This window comes from Scleropages formosus, chromosome 19, assembly GCF_900964775.1.
Source record: "Scleropages formosus chromosome 19, fSclFor1.1, whole genome shotgun sequence".
NCBI lineage: Eukaryota > Metazoa > Chordata > Actinopteri > Osteoglossiformes > Osteoglossidae > Scleropages > Scleropages formosus.
This window is the reverse complement of record NC_041824.1, coordinates 12,504,262-12,515,881: the sequence shown is the minus strand read 5'-3', so window position 1 is coordinate 12,515,881 and position 11,620 is coordinate 12,504,262. Positions and strand designations below refer to the sequence as shown.

At 43.2% G+C, this 11,620-nt stretch overlaps 1 protein-coding gene across 2 annotated transcripts; it reads left to right on the top strand.

The window, feature by feature from the left end:
- The first annotated feature begins 400 nt into the window (after nucleotides 1-400).
- Nucleotides 401-10,235, top strand: maf1b (MAF1 homolog, negative regulator of RNA polymerase III b). 2 transcript variants are annotated; one of them, XM_018760146.2, is made up of 8 exons: nucleotides 401-907; nucleotides 1,482-1,574; nucleotides 7,065-7,193; nucleotides 7,508-7,670; nucleotides 8,469-8,590; nucleotides 8,733-8,852; nucleotides 9,102-9,194; nucleotides 9,480-10,235. In XM_018760146.2, the coding sequence occupies exons 2-8, from the start codon at nucleotides 1,492-1,494 to the stop codon at nucleotides 9,502-9,504; spliced, it is 735 nt and encodes a 244-aa protein (XP_018615662.1). In that variant the 5' UTR covers nucleotides 401-907; nucleotides 1,482-1,491; the 3' UTR covers nucleotides 9,505-10,235. The 2 variants fall into 2 exon arrangements, with proteins under 2 accessions (XP_018615662.1, XP_018615663.1); XM_018760147.2 differs by lacking the exon at nucleotides 401-907 and adding an exon at nucleotides 1,294-1,373.
- The last annotated feature ends 1,385 nt before the right edge of the window (nucleotides 10,236-11,620 follow it).

Sequence of the window (11,620 nt, the reverse complement as noted above, 5' to 3'; positions counted from 1 at the left end):
ATACATTTTGAATTTAGACGTGTAACACAAAAAAATCTTATCCATTTTGAATGCATAATGAAGGTATGATGCTGGGTTATGCGAAGTCGAATATTTTAATACATAAAAGCGCACTTTATGTCTACCCTCCCATTGCTTAACAAAACAACCCGTTTGACTTTTTTTCCGTTTAAACTTTATCCATGCCCGACAAAAATTGGGGATGAACGTTTTGAGACTGAATGCTTTTTTGAACCAATCACTTCCTTGCACATCTTGAAGGGCATTTTCCTGCGGCCTATTATATAAGGTATTATTACAAGCAGGCTCCTGGACGAGCCAATGAGAATCGTAGATTTCTTTACACGCCTATATTATGGGCGTGGTCACGAACAATGAATTTTTATAATATTGACTGTCGGAGGTGGGGCGATCCAGTGCTTTTCGTTTTCATCTCAGGCTCTTGAGCGCCATTAGGTTTAAAAGAAAAAAAATTAATAAAATAGCAATTTATACAGATCAAGTCGCTGTAATAGAAGCGACTCTGATCTGGCCGAGGAATAATTTTTAAGTAAAATCCGGCCTAAGGGGATGCTGCTGCAGCCGAAATCGAAGAGTCTCATAGTCATACCGTCGTCGGGTTTAATGTCGCATTTATTCGGTAGACACGGTTTCTCGATAGAATTGACCGTATATTGTAGAAGAAGTCACCGACCGCGACAGAGATGTTGAATTCGCACTAATACTCCCGTGAGCGACTTTTTAAAACCTTCTGATAGCACAACGGCGCTCATTCGATTCACTCGCCTAAAGATCAAACGCGCAAAGCTGTACACACATCAATCCCACCGACCTAGGCTGGAAAACAGAGTCGACGGCCGCAGAATTTATATAACTGCCGCAAGGATCAGCAGCAAAAATACTAGAGGTGAGACTTTCAAGCAGTTCTCGTTTCAAATTAACACTAGGATAAAAGCAGCTGAAGCCCACTTCACTCTTTTTTTCATAAGCGGATACCGATGTGCTGTCAGTCAGTGTCAGTTACTTATTATTATGGTTGTTTATTGGTTTTCATCCCGGCTTTTAACTCTCTGGTTGTTTGTCTTTTAGCTGCAGTGAGCATTATAGACGCGTAATTGAATTGTACATCCGGCACTACACAGTTGAATAGAGTACAGACTGGAGAGGTTATGTGCCGTGTACTGAAGTGTAAAGCAGGAAGTGGGTTTCGGGGGGGGGGGGGGGGGGAGTACGGTGTCGTCGTCCCCCCCTCCGCCGGAAGTCTACCTGTCCTACATTACGCTGCTGGACTGCCTGCAAACGGGAGCTCGAACTCTGCTTCTTGCTTAACTTGACCGAGTGACTGCATCGCTCGCATGTAGTTAAAAGGGAAGGTAGACTGGCGTTCGGGGAGATTTTTTTTTAATTATTATTATTAGTATTTTGTATTTATTTCTTTGTGTGCAAGTTTTCACACTGGTCTTTTGTCCTCTTTCTGTCAGACGTAGAGAAATGAAGCTGTTGGAGAACTCCAGCTTCGAGGCGCTGAGCTCTCGGCTGTGTGTGGAAACGGGAGATGCTCACATTCTGGGCAGGTAGCTCACACACTACATCTGCATTTATTCATTTAGCTCACGCTTTTCTTCAAAGCAACTTACAGTATTAGTCTGCCTGCACTTTTTACCTATTTATACAGCTGGGTAATTTTACTAGAGCAATTTAGGGTAAGTACCTTGCTCAAGGGTACCACAGCTGGAGGTGGGACTCAAACCTGGGACCTTTTGGCAGCTGCTCTAACCACTACGCTACCACCTGTCCGCATGTCCACAATCAATGCTTTCAGGGCCTGCTTTTAATCGGTCATCTATTTAGTTTATTTCCTGCTTCCTCTCCATCAATCACATTGACAGTGTCAACCAATCACAGCCACTTCATAGTAAATATAAATCACTACTGAAACTGTCGGTCCAGATCTGTTAATTGGTATGAATGATGCTTTTTCACTACCTTGTCAATAACAGTGCTTTACCCATATATATATATATATATAGCTGGGTAATTCTTAGTGTATCAATACACTGCTCAAGGGAACTGTGGCAGGAGAAAGTATTCAATTCTGGGTTCTTTGCTTGCAAGGTGGTGGCTCTAACCACTACATAACATGTATGTTCAAAGCAGAGCTCAATCCTTGAACACATGAAGGTTTTTTTTTTTTTTTTTGTGTGTAAACAAAGCTTTATGGATGCAGTTTAAATCAGCTGTGGGTTGAAATGGAGTAAGTTTTTTTTTTTTTTTTTTTTTTTGCAAACTGCTATGTTGATGCTGCTCTGTATGTCCATTTTAATGCCTGTGCCTGCCTGTTTGCAGGTGTCCAGTTTCTTGCCTGTTTTGTGATTGTGTTAAGAGCGTCTATTTTGAGGAGGCAGATTATCACACTGGGGCCCTGCTGGGGCTTGTGGCACATAGTTGTACAAAATGGGAAGTAACATTATACAAACTGCACAGCTAGACAAGTGCCAAAACACCACATATTTTCGACCCGTTTCACTGTGATACACCCCAAAATCAGTTCTTATTATGCTAGTATGCAGGAATAGGGAGTGTATACAAACAGAACTGGCAAAGACCAAACTGGATCAAGTTTCAGTGATGTCCTGTAAACTCAGGAGTTGGGTGTGTTGGGGAGGTCAGTGCCTTTTAAATGTCAGCCAGTGTGCTACAGAAGGCATGCGTCAGTCTTCTTGTACATATTTTAAGTACACCACACTTCATGAAAAAGTATTACCTTGAGCATGTGGAGGTGTATCTTTTTACTAAAAACACATTTTTTTACGTAAGAGAAAAGTGGGGGCTGTAGGCCTGTGGAGAAATGTCAAGGCTACCTAAGGCTTATCTATGTCTGAGGATAGTGTGCGCTAGAAAGTTACCATGGTGCTCTTGGCATGTGATGCGGCCAAGAGCAGTATAAGGAGTGTACTTCCAGCATGCTCTAGATGATATTTAGAGGGAGATGAAGTGGGGTGGTGCACTGACAGAGTTCTAGCATATAAGGGGGATCATTGCACTGGCCATAGAGATCTGGACTGGGTGATGGCTGCAGTGCAGAGACTCATTGGGATAACTTGTTTATGAACATAAGCTACAGCTGTAAATACATGCAGAACACAGAAATAGACTGAATGCTGTCATGCACAGAAATCTAAATCAACAGTAAATGCAGAAGACACTAGCCAGCATTGTTTCTTCTTGTGTCAGGACTGTGATGGACATTGTAATCATATGACCCTAACCATCTGACTTTTCACTCTATAATTAGTCCCTAGCACAGAGACGCTATGTTGCAACATGCGCTGTTGCATAACTGCACTCCTGTGCCAGGAGAAAATAAACATGCAATGTGCACCCTTGGCCTACTGTCCTGGTTTGGTCTTATACACTTCCCCCCCACCCCACACATTAAAAACTTGAAAATGTGGGTACTGTATGTATTACATTGTGAGGCATCCAGAGCAAAGAAAGCAATTTTTGTGCATGTTGGATACTGTATGTGTCAGGGTAAGAGCATGTTGTCAAAGGATGGCGCCGCGGATGGCCGCCTCGGTGTGGAGCTCCACAGTTGTTTTAATGTTTTTGTTAGTTTGCCCTGTTTTTAGTTATACTCCGACAATCAGCTTTACCAGGGAAGAACTGCTGAACATTCGGCAGTACACACCACCCGACATTTTACCGGTTTTCGACCATTCTGACGTTTTGCTGGACATTGTAGTCGGAGGTGCAGCGGCGCTGCTCAAGCGCTCCAAGCGCTCCAAGACGCGCAAGCGCGGAAAGCGAGCCGGCGCGCTTGTCAAGCTCCGAAAGCGCGGCTTTAGAACAGCGCTGCCTAGTATCCATCTGGCGAACCTCCGCTCCTTACCCAACAAAATGGATGAACTTTTCCTCCTGTCCCAAAGAAACAAGGACTTTTTAAACTCTGCTGCTCTGTGCTTCACGGAAACCTGGCTGAATGAAGCCATCCCGGACAGCGCGCTACATCTGCAGGGCTTCCAGCTGTTCAGAGCGGATCGCGACGCGGAATCAGCGGGGAAATCATGTGGCGGTGGGACATGCTTCTACATCAACGAAAGGTGGTGTACAGATGTGACAGCGTTGAAGAAGATGTGCAGTCCCGACCTAGAAGCGCTCTTCATCAACTGCAAGCCTTTCTACTCGCCGCGGGAGTTTTCCTCGTTCATCCTCGTAAGTGTTTACATTCCACCGCAAGCGTGCGTGAACGCAGCGCTGCAACAGCTGGGCGACCAGATCACTGACACAGAGCAACAACACCCGGATTCTGTTATAATCATTCTCGGGGACTTTAATAAAGCAAATCTCTCCCGTGAACTGCCAAAATACAGACAGCATATTACATGTCCCACCAGAGACAGTAATATTTTGGACCACTGCTACACCACGGTAAAGGATGCATATCACTCTGTTCCACGGGCAGCTTTGGGGCTCTCTGATCACTGCCTGGTTCATCTTATACCGACCTACAGGCAGAAACTGAAATCAGCTAAACCTGTAATAAGAACTGTTAAAAGATGGACTGGGGAAGCAGAGCAGGACTTACAAGCCTGCTTCGAGTGCACTGACTGGAGTGTTTTTGAGGCTGCTGCTAGCGATCTGGATGAGCTCACAGACTCTGTAACATCATATGTCAGTTTCTGTGAGGATATGTGCATCCCTACCAGGACTCATTTAACATACAACAATGACAAACCGTGGTTCACTGCAAAACTCAGACAGCTTCGTCAGGCCAAAGAAGACGCCTACAAGAACGGGGACAGAGTCTTGTATAAACAGGCCAAAAACACACTGGCAAAGGAGATCAGAGTGGCTAAGAGAAACTACTCTGAAAAGCTGAAGAAACAGTTTTCAGCCAATGATCCTGCGTCGGTGTGGAAAGGCATGAAAGACATCACAAATTACAAGACACCACCCCCCGGCACCGTGTCAACTCAACAACTAGCCGACGATTTGAATGAGTTTTATTGCAGGTTTGATAAACCCTGCCTCACACCCTACACCCATTCAGACCCTCTCTCCACCAATCACTTAACAACTCAAGTAACCCCCACCTCCCCCCCTCCTGTACCTTTGATCTGCGAAGAGGAGGTGCGTCGGGTCTTCATCAAACAGAAGACAAGGAAAGCACCAGGCCCAGACGGTGTCTCACCGGCCTGCCTAAAAACCTGTGCTGACCAGCTGGCCCCTATCTTCTCAAAGATCTTCAACAGATCACTGGAGATGTGCGAAGTTCCTTCCTGCTTCAAACGCTCCACCATCATCCCCATCCCAAAGAAACCCAAGATCACAGGACTTAATGACTACAGACCTGTCGCCTTAACATCTGTGGTCATGAAGTCACTTGAAAAACTGGTGTTGGACTACCTGAAAGACATCACTGGACCCTTGCTGGACCCCCTGCAGTTTGCTTACCGAGCAAACAGGTCTGTGGATGATGCAGTCAACATGGGACTGCACTACATTCTGCAACATCTGGACAAACCAGGGACTTATGCGAGAATCCTGTTCGTGGACTTCAGCTCAGCCTTCAACACCATCATCCCACACCTCCTCCTGTCCAAATTAACCCAACTCTCTGTGCCCACCTCCATCTGTCAGTGGATCACCAACTTTCTGACAGACAGGCAGCAGATAGTGAGGCTGGGAAAATTCTCATCCGAAACTCGCACAATCAGTACTGGAGCCCCCCAGGGATGTGTGCTCTCCCCGCTGCTCTTCTCCCTGTACACCAACGACTGCACCGCGAAAGACCCCTCTGTCAAACTCCTGAAGTTTGCAGACGACACCACACTCATCGGCCTCATCCAGAATGGCGACGAGTCTGCCTATAGACAGGAGGTCCAAGAGCTGGCTGTCTGGTGCAGTCATAACAACCTGGAGCTGAACACGCTCAAAACGGTGGAGATGATCGTAGACTTCAGGAGAAACACCTCAGCATTATCCCCACTCACCATCATGAACAGCACTGTGGCAACAGTGGAGTCATTCAGGTTCCTGGGCACCACCATCTCACAGGACCTGAAGTGGGAGCCCCACATAGACTCCATTGTGAAGAAGGCCCAGCAGAGGTTGTACTTCCTTCGCCAGCTGAGGAAGTTCAACCTGCCACAGGAGCTACTGCTGCAATTCTACTCTGCAGTCATTGAGTCCGTCCTCTGCACCTCTATAACTGTCTGGTTCGGCTCAGCTACGAAGTCAGACATCAGAAGACTGCAGCGGATAGTTCGGACTGCTGGAAGAATCATCGGCACATCCCCCCCAGCTCTCCAAGAACTGCACTCGTCCAGAGTCAGTAAAAGGGCGAGCAAAATCATTCTAGACCCCTCACATCCAGGCCACTTCCTCTTCGAACCCTTGCCATCTGGCCGGCGCTACAGAGCACTGTGCACCAGGACAGCCAGGCATAAGAAAAGTTTCTTTCCTCAGGCCATCTACCTCATGAACACCTAAATCTCTCACCTAGAGAGTAAACCGTGCAATACATAATGCTATTTATATTTATAACTATTTATCACATTTCTCCTACACTCCCTTGCATTTGTATCTAGCGACTATTTTTGTACTATTTTTGTATATTGGGTACTTTATATTTTTTAATATTTTTTGTCCCTTGCTCGCGTGCTCTATCTTCTCATCTGTGTCTTGTCACTGTCATTCTGTCTGTGCTGTGGTGGTTCCTGTCACCAGGACAAATTCCTTGTATGTGCGAACATACTTGGCAATAAAGCTCGTTCTGATTCTGATTCTGATTCTGATGTAATAAGTTTTTGTAATTGTGTTTTCTGGTTTGTGCTTAAAAATTAAAAGTAAAATCAAACGTCTGGATATCCTACAGAGAGCATTGAAGGCTGTTGTCGGAAAATAATTTTTTTTTTTTTTTTTTTTTTGGTTCATTAATAGGTCCTGACACAGTAGCATAAGTCTAGAAACTGTTTCCACTGGGTTCTTTAGATCACAAGGTGTTACTTAGCTGAAGAGATTATCCTGAATAACTGTTTGTTTATTTCTCCTCCTTCAAGGATTGAGAGTTACTCCTGTAAGATGGCTGGTGATGACAAGCACATGTTTAAGCAGTTCTGTCAAGAGGGGGAGCCACATGTCCTGGAGGCCTTGTCCCCCCCACAGTCCAGCACCACCAGCCCTTCACAGTCAGTTCCACACATCCCTTGTTATCACTTAAGTTCTGTGGTCATGTGTTCACAATGCTATGGTTATGAGCACATTCTATTTCAGTACACCCTATTGCTGTTAATGACAGATTATCAGGTTTATCACAACATACAGTATAACAGTGTCAGTAAAATCAAAATCACCATGCAGTCTCTTACTCTGCTGGCACTTTTAGTCTTTTGGGACTGCACAGACATCTAGGAAGACAGATGAACAACAGGCCTACCCCACAATAATTTGGAAAGCATCATTTTTTCATCCAGTATGTCATAACTTCTCTATTTCCTTCCAGGTTGGGCAAGAGCTGCGAGGATGGTGAGAATCCTTTGAGTGACAAATGCTGCCGGAAGACCCTCTTCTACCTCATCACCACGCTGAACGAGTCCTTTCGGCCTGACTACGATTTCAGCACCGCCCGTGCGCATGAGTTCAGCCGTGAGCCGAGTCTCAACTGGGTCAGTGCTTTTGGAAACTCCTTGATCTTCAAGCCCCTGCCAAATACACCTCCAGACACTGCTTTAATTCTGGCAGAGTCTTTTCAAAACATGAATAATGCACACAGGTCCAAAGTATATAGTGTCTGTGGCTAAGTGATATGGTAGAAATCACATGCATGTACTGCATTAGAGGACACCATGTACGTCGTTTATTTCGTATTAATGTATGATTTGGTAAGCTGAACATTAACTTGGTGCATGTACTGTATATAGAAGTAATGTAAGTCTACCCTTGTATACTCTGCTGTAGTAGCATTGATTAGGTACTTAAACTGAAGTACCAACCTTTATATATGAGTAAAGGGAAGTATCATTGCCCAAATTAAATTACTGTCTACTTAATCAAATGATGCAGCTACTTTGCAATGTGATTCAGTTTTGAATTTGTTTGGTAAACGTGTATGTGTTTAACAATGGAAGCCTATTTGCAGCTACTCATATTATGTATACTGCTTCATGTGGGGGTGTGTGACAAACTGACTACTGAAGAATCACGTGTCTGCATCCAAATTGCAAGTCACTTCTGTTGATGTACATCTAAAATAATACAGAGTGCATTACATCACTTTGGAGAAAAGTGTCTGCCAAACAAATGTACCACACAGTGCTGTTTTGTTCAGCTCTGTATTTCCTAGGAACATATAACGCATGTAGATGTTTGCTGAGTAAGCTACTGCAGTACTTCTCATTTTTTGCTTTTCCTGTATGTCCACAAGCTAACTTACCCCTTCCCTTGCTCACTCTTTCTGTTCACAGGTGGCCAATGCAGTGAACAGCAGCCTGTACTCTGCAGTGGGGGAGGAGTTCAACTCCTTAGGTCCAGAGCTGTGGAATGCAATTGACCAGGAGATTAATCTTCAGAGTTGTGACATTTACAGGTGTGTCACTGTGCATGTATGAGGTGTAAATTTAAGAATGGAAAAACCTGCTGAAATGTGGCAATTTTTTGATATCAAAAAGTGGAATTTCCACAACAGTGAACAATTGAAAGGAGAGCTCAGTTCTCATCCACCCCAATAGCTACAACCCTGACTTGGACTCGGACCCCTTTGGAGAGGACGGCAGCCTCTGGTCCTTCAACTACTTCTTTTACAACAAGAAGCTGAAGAGGATTGTTTTCTTCACTTGCCGCTCCGTCAGGTCAGTAGTCAACAATGTCTACACGTTGTACTGCTATGTCCATGCGTTCAGTGAACAGTTCACTGCCAGTGTGTTCATTCATTGAACTAATGGGCACAGCTTGATGTCATCCTGCTGAAACAAGTCAGGTATTTGTGGTGTGTTTTGTAAACATATCCTCTTTGAACATAAAATTATGCTGTAGAGGAGATAAATGTAAATGATGGTGACAGTGCTTTCCTGTCTTCATCTTTCTCTCTTGCCCTGTAGCTTACTGAGTGGATATGGCCATGGCTCCCTGGACAATGAGCTTGAGATGGAGCTAGATGATGAAGAAGAGCTGGATGGTCTTGCTGAGGATAGGTGAGGCAACAGGAGGAGTTGAAGCACATGTCATCTCTTATTGTGTTAGAGAACATACTTTGAACAGTACAGAATGATAGCTTATTTTCCATGATCAAAGAACTATAGGTGAGATCTTTCTGAAAAGTGCAACTCGATTCTTTAAAAAATTGGCAGTCAACTGCCTCTTATGCATGTAGTCCTCCAGGATAAATCATAATGTTTCTGACATGAGTAGATGCAGTTTAAAGGAGTTAATACTGAGTTAAACTGTTGGATATTAAGCCTGTGAATCTCTGCCCACAGGTTCCCTAGGGCCCTGTGTGTCTGATCTCTTCTCAGGGACAAACATTTGCACCATCCTTCTGTTTGGTCCTTGTCCTTCAGATAATCTTTTTAAAATGTCTCCTTTTGATTATAATGCTGTTGACTTTGACTCCTTCATTGAACATGGGTGATGTATCATCCCTCCTTTCTGTGGGTTGGATTAAAGTATCCTGTCAGAACATGGAGTAATGCCAGAATGCCCCTGTGACCTCCATTGCTGAACTGACATATCTGCAGTACCCTCTGATGTATGGGGGTAGATTTGAGCCCCCCCTCTTCACCCTCAAAATCTGTTGTCAGCTTACATTTAGCTGAAGGACATTATGTGCCTACAACCAGGCTTGTTCCAGACCTCATGGGTATGGGTGTTCAAGAAGAAATGGCTTTTCTTTTTTTGGACCGGTAAAGTATGACATTGTGGACTGGGGATGCCCTGCTTCATTACAGTAAAGGACAACCACTGAAGCAGGACAGGCCTGGTATTACACCAGCATCATCAACAGGGCTGGAGGGCTTACAAAAAAGGTCTTCAGACTTCTGTATTATGGCATAATGTGCACTGGCAAGGAGGGCTGGGGTGACTGAACCTGACACGACAGACATAAATTGCTTTTAAAAAAAAAAATTCTTCTGTTCCAAAGTCCATCATTGTGAACATTGTGCAGCTATTTGGCACTGCATGGAGCTGCCTAAGAACCTATATAATGAAGGCATTCAGCAATTCTGTGTGTTTTTTTTTTTTTTTTTTTTTTTTGGGGGGGGGGGGGGGCGTTCATGTCAATTTAGGTATCGGGTACAGAACTATAAATACTGCCACTTCAGCAATAAGCAAATGTCAACTATTTTACAGCTAGTCTGATGGGATTCTGCAATGGCATTTGATGCTTTTATATTTTCTGTATTTTATACAAAGCAATATTTTTTTGATCCAATTACAGTGGCTCATTCTTACACAAGTGAGAGCAGAAGTCTAACTTGTTTTGTTGGCAAATTGAGTCAGTTTAAAAACTTAGTGAATAAAAGCCGAGCACAGACATCCCATAAAACATTTACATATTAAATTTTGTATATGTTTTGGATACTGCTATAACTTAAATAGGTTTTTAAGATTTGAATTTTAAAATACCTTGCAGGTAATATAGTGATTAGAACTGTTGCCATGTAAGTAAAGGACCCAGGTCTGAATCCCTGCTCCTGCTATAGTCCCTTGGATTTCTCCAGTAAGAATTACCCAGCTGTATAAATGGGTAAAGTAGCTCAGTATGCACAAATAATTGCAAGTGATTGCATCAGCTAAATTTTAGTCAATGATAAGATTGCTTCATAGTACATAAATTTTAAATGACAAACTCCAATTTAATGCTGATTGTTGACTAATTTATAAACATGAAAAATTTATCTTGATTATAACCTCAGTTGAGCATATCAAAGCAATCTGAATGAAGCCAGTCCTGAACTCCTGGTATGTTTGGGTGCATCTTGCTGCCTACTTATTGTTTGCTGAGCATCTATAATAACCAATTGCTTTTGTTCCTTTACCTGCAGACATTTCACACAATGGTTAAAATGATTAATTTAGTGAAATTATATCTGCAAAAACTTGTATGGCAAGGAGCCAGCATACCTGCCATTTAAGCTGGTGTAGCTTGAGACACCACTATAGGTGAATAATGTTTTTTCACCCAGAAGTCACACATTGCAAGTGCTTTAATCAAGGTTGAGTGATCTTAAAGGTTTTTTTTTTTTTTTTTTTTAAAAATTGTTTTCCCATGTTAAAATACAGTATAATTGTATGCATGAAAGTTCACCTGTTATGAACATGTTTCTGTAGTATTGACTAGTTCAGCTGTATGTAAAGCAATACATGTCTTCCACTCTTGTCAAGTTGTGACCTGCTGGTGACATTCTTGTTGAATCCCTTGGTGTTTGTTTCTTATTGTGTTAATTTTCATTTATAAAAAAAATTCAACAAAAAAAAATTTGCCTTTTAAACCAAACTGTCTTGTTCTCTTGCTTTTATCCTGACACACCTATGGATTTTTTTTAGGTTTGTCCCAGAGAAATTTGTTTGCTGGCCCCAGGAAGTGTTGAGGGAAACATGGCAAATTCTCTTGTATGTA

Coding starts and splice junctions, on each gene's coding strand:
- maf1b (XM_018760146.2), top strand. CDS start 1,492: ATGAAGCTGTTGGAGAACTCCAGCTTCGAGGCGCTGAGCTCTCGGCTG. Junction 1,575..7,064: donor GATGCTCACATTCTGGGCAG/GTAGCTCACACA, acceptor TCCTCCTTCAAG/GATTGAGAGTTACTCCTGTA. Junction 7,671..8,468: donor GTGAGCCGAGTCTCAACTGG/GTCAGTGCTTTT, acceptor TTCTGTTCACAG/GTGGCCAATGCAGTGAACAG.